This window comes from Emys orbicularis, chromosome 10, assembly GCF_028017835.1.
Source record: "Emys orbicularis isolate rEmyOrb1 chromosome 10, rEmyOrb1.hap1, whole genome shotgun sequence".
Taxonomy (NCBI): domain Eukaryota; kingdom Metazoa; phylum Chordata; order Testudines; family Emydidae; genus Emys; species Emys orbicularis.
Window position 1 is genome coordinate 7298121 of NC_088692.1, and position 17755 is coordinate 7315875.

At 44.7% G+C, this 17755-nt stretch overlaps 1 protein-coding gene across 2 annotated transcripts in view; it reads left to right on the top strand.

Annotated features, from left to right (window-relative positions):
• TOM1L2 (target of myb1 like 2 membrane trafficking protein) overlaps positions 1-16312 on the top strand; it is a 61817-nt gene extending 45505 nt beyond the window's left edge. The window contains exons 12-15 of one of the 2 annotated variants that reach the window (XM_065411662.1): positions 2092-2167; positions 10653-10712; positions 12585-12621; positions 14923-16312. In XM_065411662.1, the coding sequence (XP_065267734.1) occupies positions 2092-2167; positions 10653-10712; positions 12585-12621; positions 14923-15071 (322 nt within the window). In that variant the 3' untranslated portion in view covers positions 15072-16312. The remainder of the gene's footprint in view (positions 1-2091; positions 2168-10652; positions 10713-12584; positions 12622-14922) is intronic. The other variant, XM_065411664.1, reaches the window with a different exon arrangement.
• The last annotated feature ends 1443 nt before the right edge of the window (positions 16313-17755 follow it).

A 17755-nucleotide genomic window follows, 5' to 3' on the forward strand; every position in this document is an offset into this window, starting at 1 on the left:
AATGACCAGTGGTTATCACCTGGGCCTGGGAACTGAATTACCATCTCACACTTAGGGCTGGTTCCTGCTGCTCCAGATCGAGGTATGTTGGCTGGGCACCATGAAGAAGCTCCCACGCTCTACCTAGTCTGTAGAAAACAAGACTTCAGCCTCCAGGGCTGCAGATCAGGCACCTTTCCAGGCACTAAATAGGCATGAATATTTTTAGTGGAAAACTAACCCAGGTTCTTCTGAGAGCTTTTGATCTCTCTCAAGTGAGGCTCATTAAGAGGAGACTGTCAAGTATTTTTGTTCCACGTAACCCTTCTCTAGGGCTCTCCCTGGTTTCAAATTCAAGGAAATACAGGTAGTATCAGAGATTGGAAGCGAGTCCAAGTATCACAGTAGGAACAGCACCAATATCCTTCAGTGACAGGCACCTTAGAAATGCAGCTAGATAGCATCCCATGCACCGTAATTACCTTTCTCAGCTAGTAACTACCCACTGCATTCTATTTGTGCCTGTTTTCTCCAAAAAAATCATCCTCGTCAGGCAGAGACCGGGTCTGGAAAATCACAGCTATGAAGTTACAACTCAAAGGTCCTTAAGAGCAGGAGGGCTTAAGCAGCCATAAGTACGGATGTCCACGCTGCTCCAGCTGTAATAGAAATATATTTGATCAGTTTAGCATTTTAATTTAGAGTTGCTAAATTAGCACTAAGGGTTTCTAAATTCACACTGAGGTGCTAAGCCTGGGGTAAATACATAATAGTGGGATCTAAATCCAGATCCCTTACAGGGTTTCCATTATGCCCGTTGTACTAAATGAAACGTGAAACTGCTCTTCTCAGCCTGCAACTCCATCTCCATCGTATGGGAAGTAATGGAGCAAAGAGCACGCTGAAATCCATCATTTCAGAAGGGAGGATTATTGTACCTTCATTAGCTCTTATGCTGTTAAAATAGAGCGAAGCAACTCCCTAAAGACTTGGCTGTAGCTTATTCTGCTGCTGAAGCAAGGCAGAGGTGCCACAAGGACTCCTCATTGTTCAGGCAGAGACTGTGGATTGCCGGCCCTCAGGCTGGTAGAAGCAGGCATGCCAGGGAGAGGTGTTTCACCAAGTCAGGCATGTAGCACCACCCAGTGGCTAATTTACAGGTAGGTGTTGGTATCGGCTTGAGAGAGTCGATTACTAGCCCTTGGGCATGAAGGGGAAGTGATGGTAGTGCTCCCTTAGCTTAATAACTATGATTATGATCCTTTTCAGTAGCAATTTTGCTTATCTTTTTAAATACCCAGTAAACAGGCAGCAGATCTGGTGAACTGAGCTAGTGGGTTTTCCTGCATCTTTGTTTCCTTATACCACTTGTTGATTACTGTGGCCACCTCCATCATGACCTCCCCATAACTGGTAGGACCTTCTTCCCTACCTGTTATCTGATGAGGTCATATCTCCCCTTCCCTCCACTGGCTCCCCCTTCACCACATCATGTTCAAGCTTCTTGTCACCACCTTTTAAGGCTTCACAGAAACTTAAGTGCTCTCTATCCAGTCCCAGCATTTTGCGCCCCACCCCCACCCCCACTCTACCATTGATGACAGCTTCCAAGCCCCGTGTGCCTGTTTCTTCCCAATCACCTTCAGGCATTCTTCTGTGCTGTCCTCTGCATTTGGAATGCCCTTTCTGAGCTGACCTCCAAAGCCACCTGAAGGCTCACTTCTACCATGATAACTGTAAGAAACTTGCCGATTTAAATCTCATTCTGTCTCAAAAAAACCCAAAACTGTTTGCTCCATTGTACTATGCCCTAGCCTTCAGTAAGTAACTTGGTAATCATATTTGATGCCTGTCCAGCCTCCCCTCTCGCTCCCTACTCTGTCTCTTACACATCACATGTTGCATCATATCTGAAATCCATTTGTAATCTCCTCGGGTCAGAGAATGTATTTTTATCTGTACTGAGAGGCACCTACTGCACTCAAAAAAATATGCTCCATGCTAGTCTCAAATAAAACAAGAGGCAGACTAGTAGATTAGTGCCTAATGCATTTGTCCTGGCATTCAGTGATGGCTGGATTTGCATCAGTTCTGTTTGTTCCTTTGTTTCAGTGTGACGTATGAGGATCCACAGGCTGTCAAAGGACTGGCATCTGCTCTGGATGTTCGAAAACAAAATACAGGAGGGGTACGTCATTGCTCTGAATTACTGCCGTCTGAAACAAGCACAAAGCTGGGAGCATGGCTTGCAATGCTGCATCTGTGTCTGAGTTAAACTTTTCATTTGGTATCCCACCAATAATTCGGAAGGGACCATTGTCCAGTGCGTTTAATGTGGATGCCAGTGAGGGCCATTTTGAAAGAAATATCAAAAGAGCACGTACTTGCTTTGTAACCATTCCTAAGGAGAATTGCTACTTAGTGTAATCAGTATAGTGGGTGAATGCTTCTGTAATCTTGCAGTCTGCCTGGATGTCTAGCTTTCTGGGAGGAGCCGCTGCAGAACTGAGTGTGGGTAACCTTCTATGAACGCTGATTAATTCTTGTCTATGAAAGTTAATATAGTTGTGCAGAAGGAACACAACCTGTCTCTAGTTGTAACAAACTAGATAGTAGTGACTTAGAGCGAGAGATCAGACTGGGATGCCTTTAAATCCTTTGGCCAGCCCCATCTAGGGATGTGAGCTGAGTAAGGAGCAAGTGAAATTCTCAGATATTCCCTTAACCCCTTTTTACCACTTTGTACTCTCATAGTTGTCAGTATAAGTCTAGTGATGGCTGAAGGAGTTCAGAGCCTCTGCCTAACCTGGCTTTGTATTGACCACTAGGGAGCATGGAAGAGCCAAGCAGCACACAGCCTTCTCCATCAGCTGAGTTGCATCTCCCCATCCCCTCTCGATTCTCTCACGTGCTGGCAGGTTGCAATCTATTCTGAGCCATCTGGCCAGCCCAGTGAACTTTCACTCTGAGCCAGTGAGAAATGGGAATGAATGTTTGTGAGTGAGTCAGGTCAGGTGTGCCCAGCTCCCGCTTAGACTATTGAGAACAGAATCTTTAATCCCTTCTTTGTTGCTGGCTAACTTTGGAATTACCAATGGTGAGTGCTGATGTGAGGCACAAGCCCTTGGCAATGGGGGCTCTATTCCACTGGTGGCTAAGGGGTTAGTATCCTTAATCATTAGCAATTTTGTTCTTATTTTATACCTGCTTCAGGCACTTCCGCCACCTGTCACTCACACCAGCATAGCTGTTACTCTGCCTGAAGCATTGTCAGTTCAAAGGACCATGTCTGAATTAATCTGACTGGTCAAAGTATTTGAAAGCAGTCACTCTCCTGGACTATTGAACTTTGGGCTGTGGGATGTCATTACAGCTCAGATCTTCACCCTCTTTTCAAAGGTCCCGATGACTGTACCACGTAGTCAAAATAGCCCATTTTATGATTAGTTAACATGGGCACTGCTTGTCTGGGAGGAAACATAAACCTGAATAGCTAGGAGACAAAATACACTTTACAAAATGATGCAAGGATGTTGGGCACTGCTACTTAGAGGTGATAAAAATGCTAATAACGTCTAGAAGTTATCAACCCCTGTTGGTGTAATAAGAGTAAAGTTGTTGGTAGCTCCTTGTTCTCTATAAACTAATGTGTGGTTTAAATAGGACAGAAGGCTTAACTGAAGGATATTTCACTTATAGGGCATCCAGGAAGGGGCCAAAGCCTATTACAGCACATTCTGCTCAGGCTTCTCATTTTAATGAGGTTTTCTTACGTTAAAATTCTTCTCATCTAACTGAAGTAGTGCAGTCGTTCTCAAATGGTGGTCCATGGAGAGATGGCTGGTCATAGGCAGTTGACTATCCTTGTTTTCAGCTGCTAAATCATATGACAACAGCTAAAAATATATTACTTTTACCTTTCCATTTTGGGAATTGCTGTAGTTGCCAGCGAGATGTTGCAGGATGGCAACTGGGAAGGGCAGTGCCCATGAGATAATCTTTGTTAGCCACACTGTGGAGAAGTTGAGAAGATGAAGTGTTTCCACCTTATGATACGTTCTCCAGCCCAACTCCTGAAATGAGAGATTATGGTTTTGGTCCCCTTAAACTGTGAAGCCCTTAAAGATGTGCGTTTTGAAAGACTGCCAAAACATTTCATCCAGCTTGGGTTATTTGCTCTCCCCTGGCCACTATCATCATGTCCTTCATAAGGTTGGCATTGCCAGGCTAAGCATGGACAGTCTGTCTGGAGACCAAGAAAAATTGGAGGAGAAATAATGTTTGCTGGGAATTATAAACTCCAAAAAGGGAAGTTCCAGAATGTCTTAAACTTAGGGATTTTTGTGAGGTCCAACAGATTTCTGAGTCATCCAGTCCACAATCTGCCGACTTTTAAGAAAAATAGAAACGTCAGCCTCACTTAGAAATGGTTAGTTCTCTAACCTACTCAAAGGAAGCCAAGAGGCCAGGACTGCTGTTTCTGATGTACAGATCGCACAGAAGGGTGACTGACGCGGGTGGTGTCTTTAAGTGGGTATTACCAGAAAGGACCCTATGCATAGTATATGCTTCTATTTTACTGCTGTTGTATTATTACCTTATCACGGGTGTTGCTGTGGTTTCTTTCTTTATGGGCATTTCTGTTCTCAACACAGAGGAGAGGTAAAGGTGGGAGCTCAGACATGGAGCCCATAGACAAGTGGCTAATTACACAAGGAATGGTGAGGATTTCACCAATTAACATGAACCCTGTTCCCCACTCCCGTTCCTTCTGTAGAATAACCATCCTGTGTTTACCTCTCACCCAACCTGCTAAGCTACCCCAAATCAGACAGTACAAGGATTTTATTCCCCACCTGTATAATTGTCTAGGGGATGGGGAAAGATTAATATTCAGGGGGTAGGTTTCCCCAAATTCATTTTTATATTGCCCAGAGACCTGCAGCCCCGTAAGTCTCTTGTTGGCCTCAGTTGTAGCAGTTTCTATTGTCCATATTCACCTTCGAAACAGGGCTGGGGATCCAGTTAGTTCCTTTTACTGTCTCGATTTATATATGCAGTATCCACTTTTCAAGCATAAACACAAGCTCCATGTATTTAATTCAGGGATGGGTCATTTTCTAGGCTCCTTTTTGAACTCCTTTAATAGCAGCCCACTCCTGTGGCACTTAACTTCATGTGCTGCACTCACCATGGAGTTTGCAGGATCAAACCTCATTGGACTGAGTAGCATAGGAGAAGCGTACTTCTCTTTTTCTGCTTACTCTAAAACAAGGGAACCTGAGTATGCTAGCTGGATTGATATGTTCCATTGGTACTGGCAAATGTCCCATTAAGGAATATTTCCTGCATTAAGGCTTTCAGGATTGGACTTTATTGGGAGGACCTGGTGCAGTGTTTCCAACACTTTTGGAAGTGGGCTGAGGCTTTTTACTATTAAGCTTTAGAACTGGGACTATCAAAAGAGCTTACAGGGGCTGGGTATCCAATTCCTACTGAGATTCAATGTGGCACCCAACTCCTGGAGGGGCCTTTGAAGATCTCAGCCTAAAGGGGACATGTTGGGAGAAAAATTAAGGTCCAGAAAGTAAAGGGTGTAGGGCATCAGGGGGGAGGGATAGCTCAGTGGTTTGAGCATTGGCCTGCTAAACCCAGGGTTGTGAGTTCAATCCTTGAGGGGGCCACTTAGGGATCTGGGGCAAAATCAGTACTTGGTCCTGCTAGTGAAGGCAGGGGGCTGGACTCGATGACCTTTCAAGGTCCCTTCCAGTTCTAGGAGATGGGATATCACCTCAATTTAAATGAAATCGATGGATGCGAAATCGAAAAATATAACACAAGCCCAGGTTTTTAAATGAGGTGTGTGAAACTGCACGTTGCCTAAAACATGCATGCCAGTGCCCAGTGGAGACACGGCAATCGGATATTTGGGCATGTACATAGCCAGTAAGGTGCCTGACTTGGTCACGTTCATTTGCAAATGCCTGAGTGCATGCTGGGTTCTCTGCGTGTATCAGGGGCACACTGTGTGCCCAGTTGCGTGCACCTAACTTTGAAATGGAACTCTGGTTCCCAGTGTTTGTCAGACCCACAGTTACTAATATAAGCTTGAAAGAGCCGTAAAAGGAATGGCACCTGCTTCTCCACTGATGCCTTAGGAAGCAGTTCTGGTCTGTGGAGCTGTAGCGGACACTGATGATCTATTCCATTTTGTTCGAGGCTCATCCATTATGAATAATCCTGTGATTGAGTTGGTTCCCCGTGTTTGCTCTTCCACTGTTTACAAGTGCAGGGAAGCATGAAATTGGCGCCCCTGCTGTTCACGCCACTCAGGCCACTGCCTTATTAAAAAACCAAACACAATATCTGCTTATTGGCTTGTGGTTATTCGGCCTGGAAAAAAGGATACTGCAGCATTCATGGAGGCACACAGGTTTTGGGGGGGATCTGGCTGCCCTAGTATGAACAAGGTGCCAGTTTCTGCCCTCACAAGGTGCTCACCCTTGTTCATATTATATCCCTACAATAAAACAGGACTAATCATTAACTCAGTTTCTCTCAACCGGCTGTAGTTCTTAACCATATTTATTAATCCCACTTTGTAGTATTTACAGTGTAAATGGAATAACTAGCATCCTAGTCCTGAACTACTGTGTGTTCAAATTCTTTGGAAACTTTTTGTACAGTTGACATATGGAAAAGAGGGATGATATTGACACACCTCTCAACTGTGTCTGGGCAACGTTAGGGATGTTAAAGGGGAGGTTTTTTGCCTTTTTAAAAAGCTGCCAGAGCATCATTTAAACTTTTCATGAACCGGCACTTGGGATTGCCTTCTTTCCAAACTGTGACAGCCTTAATTTAGGATTAGTTCCTTCCTCTCTCTCCCCCACCCCCTTTGTGCCATCCCCCAGCACCATACCCACATGCATAAGAAGTTCACTCTAGGATTCTGTGCACACTGTTCTAGTGAACTTTGCACTATTTGCTCCTGCTTATGGTGCTAGCCCATTGGGGGCACCAGGCAGGAATATTTTGGGGGGCTGCCCACTCAACACATACTAATAATTAATAGGGGCCCACCTTGAGCTGCTTGGGGCCCTAAGCATTTGCTTAGTCTGCTTACACCTAGCGCCGGCTCTGACTGAAGGTAGGGCAACGTAGTTCCAGTGTCTCTCTCCTAGATTTGAACAGCTGCCAAAGTGTAATGAAGATGTTGGTTTGTCTGTTATCTACACACTACCTAGCAGCATGCCAGCTGGGTGCCTGTTACGTAAGTCAAAAGCTTACATCGCATAAGCCACCCACTTTACTTTACAATTCAAAACCACCACTGTTGCCAGCAGGTCAGTAGCCAAATTGTTTGGGATAAAAAAACCAAACCAGAATTCGCCTAAAGCTAAAACAAACTGCTCTCCGCAGCAGATCCTAAAAGACACGACGCTGGCAGGGGAAGGGGCAGGTTCCTCTCAATAATTAAGATACTTTGATATACTACCTTTATTGTTGGGTACTAACAAATTGGAACGCCACCACGTCTGCCTGGGATAAAGGAAGATTTGGGACTCAAATGTAACAGTGGCCTGTATGACATGGGACAATTGAGAGGTACATCCTCTTCCCAGAGATAAAATCCTCTTTCCCTGGAGCCTGGTCTGCTCTTCCTTGTGCCACAGACGAGCTACAAAAATAAACTTTTGGTGAAAATAGCGTCAAACGTGCCCAGATGAACTCTCTCAGCCAGAGTTTTTGGAGATCTTTATTTCCCTTAGCGGCAGGATCCCTGTCCCCGTCCTCAATACACACAGGGCCAGTTGAGTCACTTCCTTCTGAAGACAATGTCAAGCTCATTGTCTGTCATTTCATTTTCACTTTTCCAGGGATTCTGTAAAGCGCTTCCTACAGTGTTCTGAAAAGGCTAATTCCCTGTACCCATGATGGCTTCAACTGCCTGGGCTTGCCTGACCCATAAGATGTTGCATCTTATTTACAACGTCTCGGGCACAACAGGCCGTGTTAGTGAACATATTGTACATGAGTTAAAACCTCCACTACGGTATATGCAGTAAACACACACAGTTACAAGTTGCAGACAATCAAGTAGCCAATTAAATTGTTTAAAATTAGGATTCACTTTAGCTGCGTGAGGGTCACTGCAGCCTTAAAAAGACAAGATTGAAGGATTCCTCTGAAATAGGAGTCATCACACGTGCCTTAGAGCTCTACTGTTACCGTAATATATCATACGAAGAATTTTTGATCACCAAGCGAGGGAAGAAATGAATAGCAGCTAAGCAAGTATTGGTGTCAGTTGTATTAAATATCCAGAAAGGAACAGAATTAGCTATGCTAGTACAAGGCTGTAGTCTAGCGACAAGTAGTATGAACCTTGTTGGACAGACATTCTAAGAGCATGAATGAGTTCACCTAGAGACTCAAGGTGTCATTTCATACCTGCTTCTTTTCCAGTGGGATCCTAGTGAGTAGAAACATAATTTGTGTTATTAACAACACCCCAGGCCTTTTAAAGGGTAGAATATTGGATGTTATCAGCACTAAGGAAACGGTTTGGCAGTATTTCTTTGGTGGGGTCTTTATTGCTGATGAAACCACAAACAAAAACTGCCTTCAAATAATGGTGTCTAACTTTAATTCCAAGTTTCCTTGGATTTTATGAGTTGAAGGTTCATCCTCTGTTCTCTTACCCCTCCTTTTTCATCTTTCCCGATTGTCCAAGTGATCTCACTAATTTTGGAAAAACCCTACGAAATCGCAAAGAAATCTTAACAATCCGTCCTTAGTTTTTGAACTGAAGTCTATTCTTAATGTTGCTTGAATATTTTTATAGGTTAATTCCCATTTTCTGTTTGTATGTAGACTTTTGAAAAAAAAAATGTATTGCAATAGCTTTATAAAATAACCCTCCTTTAAAACAAAACATCATAGGGGCCACATAAATACATGAGAAAGAGAGACCGTAGTTTAAAACTCCTATGATGGTTTTTAAATTGCCACTGGCTGAATAATTGCACGGCTGGGGCTCGTGTCTGAAGTCTGTAATCTCCAAAGCTATTAAACCAACTAGTCAGCTCTGCAAGACACAACTTGTTCGTGGAGGCTAGCAAGTCAAAAACTGTCTACAGAATCTCTCTTCCAGTTAATGGCTGTTTAAGCTAGTGCTCAGCAACTTGGAACCACTGCCTTCAGCATCATACATGCACGATCCAATTTATCCTTGCAAATTAAAAACGGAGACTTGTCCTGCACAGAAATCTGGCCTATTCCAATCTAAACTGCAAGTGCTCCTGTGGTGTTCAGGATTTTCATATCATTACTGTCAGTTACTGGGCAAACTGCATCTCTGCCCCATCCTGGTTCGGTCAAGTGCACCCTGGCGTCAACCCTCTAGCCATCACCTGTCTCTGGGTGGAATCACATGATTCTCCCACTCTCAGACTGGACCTAGTTTACCAGATGTTTTACCATCATCCACACAGGGATCCTGGTAGGACTAACTTCCCTGAGCCTCTTCCATGGAGCTTTGGTCTGTCACCTTGTTTCCCCAGCTTAGTGACCTCTTCCTGGACAGCCCCTGGCAACTCACCCCCCTTCTTTTCCTCCGAAGGCTCTAACTGTTTAGTGTTTAGTCTCCCTGCCTGACAGAACAGCTGTGCCACTTCAGCTTAGAGCCTGCAAGCATGCCATTGTCTTCCAAGTGCGTGCTGGGGTGTCCTTATTTAGGTCTATTGCGTTACTTTCCTGTTGGCTCTTTCCACAGCCCCTCTGTTAAGTTAGAGCCATACAGTCCTACAGGAACTTCTAAGAGCCCAGTGTACAAGAACTTCCCCTCGCTGACCAATCATACGCAGCATTAATACAAAGTTACATCCAAGTATCCATAACATTATTACAGATCAGATCCACGTCCGTAACCATTACAAAGCAGGAGATGGTGGTTTTTATCATAATGTGTTTGAATAAGTAGGAAGAGAGCCATAAATAATGAAGAGTCCTCTTTAGACAAACTACCTTAGCAAGATTCGGGGAGAATCTCCTGTGGAAGAAACATTTCGGTATAATTTACTTTTGATTCTGAAGAGTTTATCCTCAATATGGTCATTCTGGGTTACGTTCTCTCTGGAAGGGCTGATCAAATTGGCTTCATTTGCCTTTGGGAAGACTGCAGTATTTGAGCCCCTTTGTTATGTTTGTTACTAACCTTAGACAATGATTAATGTCCATTTAATAATAATAATAATAATAAAAAAAAAAAAGTGTGGTGGGGGGACATGGTTCTGAAGTTCGGTATTTCAAAATGTAATCCATATCCAATATTCTATCCTCAAAAGTGTTACGTGATCCAGATTAGAGCCATCAGTCCGCATTGATGGCTTTAATATGTAATCAAAAAGTTCTTGCATCTGGTCATATTCTCCATAATCTTTTGTTTTGGTTTTGTTAGCCTCACTGTTCATAATTGACCTTTAAGTGTTGCTTTGTTTGCGTGCTATTTGTATTTTGTTGCTTTTTCAGTGCATCTTACAGCTTATTTTGTGGTTTTTTGTTTTGTTTTTTTCCATCTTATTTCTGGCATTTTCCATCATTCTGTGGCCATGATTGTGGATGTATTTTGGTTTTGCCTGCCTTGCTGTGTCTCTTGCTGCACTCCATAGATCCCCGTTGCACAGTCCTCTGTCATGGATGACATTGAGGAGTGGCTCAGTACCGACTTGGTGAGACTTGACTTTTTATATTTCGTTTTTCATGTAGGAAGTAGGACTTGTGCATATGCATAACTTTTAATGCAAGCTATTGGTGCCCCTCTGTGGTTACATATACAGGGAGGGAATGACACCGTATAAAGCATATATTTGGGTTTTTTCCCCAGGGAAGGAAATAAATAAGTACATGGACTTATAGTTGCCATTTGCAGTCACCTCATCCAAAACACGTTTCTGAGCTGCTGTTGTATTTTCACTTCTCCATTCTCAGTGTCGCCGAGGTGGTATGATTATCAGGAATTTGGATTTAAGGAACTCAATTAAGGAAAGCATTTAAGCACATGCTGCAGTCCACCTTTATTTAACACAGTATTTAAGCACATGCTTAAGGCCTATTGAAGTCATTGGGATTTAAGCACATGCTTAATTTTAAATCTATGCTCAAGTGCTGAATCGGGGCCTAAGTTCTTTACAGTTAAACAGTAAATCTTACCTGTCTCCATTTAAATTGGTTTGACAGCAGTGGCACACTTTCAAGAACTTTTAAATGTCTGTTCTCTGCCCCTGCACTCCTCTTCTTTTGGCTAATGTCATTTTACAATCTTGAAACTTCACTGGGGAAGGGAGGGGGGAGTTTCTCTGCTGATTTTTGCTTTTCCCTATTTTGACAAATGTTTAGTTCAGCCTCCTGTTCCCCAGTTCAAAGTACGTGACCAGGCCTTGTCACGGAATACTTCAAGGAAGTAACATCAGTACAGCTCAGCTGATGGACACGGTAGAGCAAGCAATAGCGTCATACACTAAGCTCTGGCTACGTTAAAAAACTCATTAAAAAACTTCTGTACAATAGAATGATGCTTACACCTTACATGATGCTTAATCTTCAAAGTGTTAGTCTTCCCAAAACCCTGGTAAGGCAGGTGGTATTCCTGTTTTACAGATGAGGAAAGTGAGGCAGAGAAGTTACTCCTCACTTCCAAAGGAGACTAGATTTGGGGCGGGGGGGGGGGGGGGGGTTAAATACTTGACAGTGTCATTTTTTTTAATGTGGTAATTATTTGAAAATTATGCCACCTAGTTGGGATTTATTACAGTTTCCTTATTTAATCATTGTGAATTCTCAAATCCTGGTGAAACACATGCTAGATGTCTGAAGGTAAAAATGTACAGTACTAAACTTGTGGCATGTTAACCATTGCTACTTCTCCTGGCAACACACTAGCTTCCTATCATTTTATTTCAGCCCTCCCATCTTATTCTTGTCTACGTTCATGGCGTCACATGCTTTACAATCAGCTTTCCCCCCCCCCCCCCCCCCAATCATGAATTCTAAATCCAAAATGAACCATCCATTTTATTCAGGAAAAATATTGTCCCTAAACACTTCATTGGGGGTCTCTACCTCATTTGATTAAGCTTTTAAATAAGATGCCCTATTAACGAAAGCCACAGCCATGATGTCCTAAAGGAATTGTAAACAGGTGAGGTGGCATCTCCTGTAGCTATTCAGTTTTGTATCAGGTAATGGCTTCTCTTGATAAGAAAAGGCCTGCTCTCTTGAAAGTGGAGAAGATGGAGATTAACTGACTGTCACTCAGGTCTAATGGAGAGTGCACTGATAATGGATGTCACCAATAATCAATAGCACCATCATTTGGACTATTTCTCTTGCTCTGCAACGCAGAGAAATACTGGGTCGTTCGTCTGCCTCCTGACATGAGCACCATGTGACTCATCTAAATCATCTTGCTCCAGTAGTAACTGTGGTTAAATAAAGGGGCAGAGGCAATGAATGGTTTCAGTTACTTGTAAACTTGCTTAGGGTGAAACTGAAAGCGAAGTGAAGTACATATGTTCATACTTGTTTCTTTGTTCCAACTGCAGAAAGGAGAAGAACTGGAAGAAGGCGTGACAAGTGAAGGTAAGCAGGGAAGCCTCTGGCTTTCAGAGCTGTCTCAGTCCAGTGCCTTTGAGTAGAATATCCATATTGCTCTCTTCTGATACAATCACCCAGCAGAGATCCTCTTCCAATCCACCAAACTCATGGTAGCTGATGTTCCATAGTGCATCCTTCTGGGGCATCTTCACTGAAATGGGAAGTGGTGGAGAATTTCAGGAGGGAACTACAAAAAACCCACCTGTTTGTGCTGGTTACCTTGGTAGCTTTCTGTGCTTCACTTCTTCACTGTAGCGGTGTAGTGCCTCTGTAGCAACATATGAGACACTGAACTCCCTAAGCACTTTGAAATGATTGTCCCTTGTTTATATCAGGATGGGATGTTTCTGTTCCCAGTTTCCAGGACTCTTTTCTCTCGCCCACCCTGCCTCCTGGTGGAAGGAACTGAGTTTTCTCTTCCTTTTCATCTCACTACTTTCCCCTTTTATTTCAAATCTCCCCTCTGCTGATCTAGCTGCCATGTGGCGCCTCCCTGGCAGATGGGCATAACCTTGTATATTTATCCTTCTTGCCCCTAGCAGGAGTGATCAGGCACCTTGAGCAGCTTTTATTAGTTACTTTTAGAAAAATAGATTAATCAAGAGCTGGGTAAACATCCCAAATGATCATCTTAAAACGAGCTGTTTAAAAGGGTTAAATCAAGAGCCCAGAAAGCTCCTATTTTAGCCTCATTAACAGAAAAAATAATTCTGCAAAAGCAGCCGCACTGACTTTGAGGAGCCGGAGAAGGCAGGCAGACAGCAGGATAGATCCAAACAAGAGAGCAATCTTTTAAAAAAATGCAGTAGCCATATCCAAGCAGTAAGACATGTTGGGGCATATTCTGTTGGCTCTGTGGAGGTAGATGCCATGCTTCCACGGTGTTAACTAGTTAATCCTGATGTAAACAGTGCGTCTGATTTCTGAACTTCAATGAGACACCACAGTTAATGTATAGGTTGAGGGTTAATGAAGCATGCCCAGGCATGTCATAAAGCTGTAACGAGCTACGCACTATATAGTGCTCAGCAAAAAACAAGCCCAAGAAAATGCCCTCCAACTTTTCAACTCTTTTCCTCCTCGCTGCAGTTTTTTCACTTTCCCTGGATATGCCCCACTTGTACTGTGTGTTCCCAGACTTTGTTCCTGCCCAACATGCCTGTACGCGATGCTCCGAAACGAATCCTGGCACGTGATTTGCCCATGTGCTTTGCTTAGCAATTGAGTGTGTGTGAGAGAGAGAGCAAAGCTCACTTAAGGGATTCTAAACTCCATAAGAATGGTGGGGGAACCTATAAATATTGACAGGCATGACTCCGATACCATCCATTGGAGTGTGGGAAATGTTCATTTCCTCCCCCTTTCCCTACCCACAAGAATAGCACTTGATGGTATTTCTCCCTATGTTTGGGATTGCACCGTTGACTGGCATTTGAGTTTTGATCTACTCTGCTGACTAAACTGTATTACTGTGATGCTTAATATAATATATGGAGATATACCTATCTCATAGAACTGGAAGGGACCCTGAAGGGTCATCAAGTCCAGCCCCCTGCCTTCACTAGCAGGACCAAGTACTGATTTTACCCCAGACACTTAAGTGGCCCCCTCAAGGACTGAACTCACAACCCTGGGTTTAGCATGCCAATGCTCAAACCACTGAGCTATCCCTCCCCCCAAGGCTAGCTGTACCCTTGTGAGGAAGCCATATTTGTGCATGTGGCTTGTGTCTACGAAAGGTTGGCCCAGGGGATTGACAGTGGGGACAGAGCAACCTAGGGCTCGTAACCCTGTATTGACAGCATTCCCCCTCCCGTGTAGCAAGGTGGGAGGAGGTTGTTCCAAAGTGGGGAAAAAATTGAGACCCACTGGTACAGAGCCTTTCACTTTGGTCAGCGGTGACCATAAGTAGTTGTTACCCTCAGATGGCTGTACCGGGGGCCTTGTGTGAAATGCGTTTGGGTCTCTGTGCTAGTTCTGGTAGTGGATTCTCTGGCATGGATACCTGTGCTCTGTGAACTGGACCAACTGCTCACTTTGTTGGCAAGCTCAGCAAAGGGATAAGAGGTTTTGATGGCCCATGGAGACAACTCTTATCCCTTGCGGGGTCAAGGATGGGACACACTGGGGCAGGGGGCAGCATGAGGAAGCTTTCAGTGATAGTGCCTATGCTCTGCTTGCCCTGTGCGTACCCAGAGAACCGTCAGTGCACTGCTAGAGTCATGCAGAGGACCATCCCTAGTTCGACCTTAACTCTGATTCTTCTCCATGGTTTTTGCGTTGCAGAGTTTGACAAATTTTTAGAAGAACGAGCCAAAGCTGCCGAGACGGTCCCAAATTTACCTTCTCCTCCGCTGGAGGCCCCCACTCCTCCTACGAATCCTTCAGGCAGGAAGAAGCAGGAGCGCTCGGAGGATGCCCTCTTCGCACTGTAAAGAGCACTCCTGGCTACCGTCCCCGTGCTCTGCGGAAGAATGTCTCTGTACAGTCACATTGTCCTCTCACCGTTCTTGGCTAACCATGACCCCCTTACCCTCCTGGTTTCATCAATTGCTTCTCCTGCTTATCTCTGAAACACCCCCCCCCTCAGCTGACTTTTGTATTAAAGGCCAGCTCTGCTTCTGCCAGACCACAGTTCTCCAGCACTAGCTTAACCTGCCCCCCTCCCCATTCCCATCCAAACAGCTCTTAATGCCGAAAACCCCTTTAAAACGCATGAGTATTTCTTTACCTTGTTGATATGAAAGTGTAGAGAGAGCAGCCTTGCCTTTGACTTACATAGGGACCACCCCCTTCTGCAGGTAGGTGCTTCCGAATAGGCCGGTCTGAGTGTCAATCCGCATGTAATTGACTGAAACGGAATGGAGATGTATTTTAATTTTAGATACAAATGTCAAGCTATCAGCTTCTAATAGGTTTAGACAGCAAAGAACAACAGCTTTTCCCTTTCAACATGTGCTTCACAAGTTACGTTTCGCCCCCCACCCCCAAATCTCCTAGTACCGCATGGTGGTTGCTTTTCTCCACTCTGTGGTGCTTCCAGTGTGTAGTCTCACGGGATTTTTTTTCTGAGTTGATCTAAGCTTGCTCTGATTTGAAAGCAATTTGTTAGCTTTGTCCAGCAGAGTCGTGAATAGGAAAATGCTGGGATAAATGGCTATTGTAACACTAACTATTATATGAAGTATTTCACTCATTGAGGGAGCTTTTCCCCTATAGTATTTTGTCTAGAATGTGTGCCTTTTTAAAACCGTTACATTTCTCCCTAGCTGGAGAATACTTCTCCAGTAATTAGCTCTGATACTAAGCAGGCGCTGCCTTCATCTCCTCAACTGTTTGAATAACATCCATTTGCATGGATGGGACTGAAAGACGTAATGAGTGTGACTGGCCACACTGGAGGGGCATGTTTCCTGAATGTCCCTGGTATGCCCTGTAGCACTGGAGGGGTAAAAACAGAAATGTTGTTAGAGGTAGGTCATCAGAAAAAGGGGCCAGAGTTGTGATTTCTTGTAGGAGACTTCCTAGACAAATGGATACTGGGGGAAAGATTTTAACTGGCACTTTGGCTGTGCATATTGGAGAGGCCGTTCTTTATTTTCCTGCTAGAAGGTTTGGGCTCAAACACTGGCTGGCTGCGGTCCCATTGTATGTAATGTGAAATAGACGTGGGATGCCCTTTGCCGTCTCTGCCTCCTTACAACCACCTAGTGCTAAGAGGCGCCTGTATTCCCCCCCCCCCCCCGCTTCTGCCTGCATGCTTGGATTCTGTTCCCTCTGCTCGTCAGAGGAATAAACTAACAATGCTGTCCTCCTTGGAGCTGCCCCAAAGGATTCTGCAGTGTGTTTGCCGTGTGGAGACCAGCATTTCCAGTATAGTCCTATGCTACTCTCCCCCACGCCCACCCCCTCACATACCCTGCACAGATTCCTGGATAGCAAGCCAGTGGAGCAAGATGGAACAATAGAGTCCATACACTTGAGAGCCGAGTTAACAGAGGCGCTGTATCAGTTAAGCACACTTGCACTTAGAACGCTGTTTCTCCCAACTCACTAGTCGTTGTTACTGAGGGCACAAGAATTTTTAGGCAGCAAACTGCTTCGTTTTGATTCGGCACGTCATGACTTCCCTGCGTACTGCTATGTGTGCACCACTCTCACCTGCTTTAGACCACACTTCGAACCATTCTTACAGTCTAGTATTTGGATTTAGCTAACGCTTCTCTCCCCCATGCCAGCTCCCTGAATGTTGATCTGAAATTGGTTTTATTCTGGTCAGTCTCCATTAGCCTGCACGTGTAGGATACTTCAGGCTTTGGCTAGGCCGTGATATATGCATGAAACGTTGTCAGTCCCCTAATGGCCCACTGCAGTGTGTTAGTCTTAGAGACACAGCGGTGAAGCAGAATTGTCCATGTTTACTCTTACTCTGAAAAACAAATGTAGCTTGCCAGTAGGGGCAGACCTCGGGACAGGACCGTGCATGACTTGGAGCATCAGTTATAGAGGGGAGGGGGAAGTGCCATCTCAGCCTGCGTTTGTTGGCACAGAACAGCTTGGGTGCAGTTACAATCTCTGAAACAGGCCAGCTGGGGACGGGGCTGTTCAACAGTGAGTCTTGGAAGAGGAGCAAAGCAGGAAGTTGCAAGAGAATTGTTAGGCGGGGCAGGCGAGGGGAGAGACAGAGCGGGGGTCGTCCGTGATGGCAGCTGAAGGAATGTGACTTGTAAGTCTTGTTGGATAGAAGGCCAGGCAATGTGTGATTGGTGAATGGGCTGCCGAGAAGGACTATACCAGCTTGCTCAAAGACTTTGGGGGAGTGTGTGGTATGATCTCTAGTCATCCAAGCATGCGTGGTTTCCCGCCCTTTCATTCTCCAGCTGCCACCTCCCTCCCTTGCCCCAGGCAGCCCTCTTCCTCTCTCTCTGCCCCTCTCCTTCCATTGCTTCACTCACCCTTGGTTCATTCCTCTTTGTTTAGGGGCTGAGATTGTCCTTCCCTGCTCTGGATGTGCCTGTTCTCAGCCAGCCCTGTGCTGTGCAGAATGTAGGCCTGCCTGCGAGTGGATTCAAAACTGGTGCCAGGCCACGGAGATGGCTTGATCTAAGCAGGGGGAATG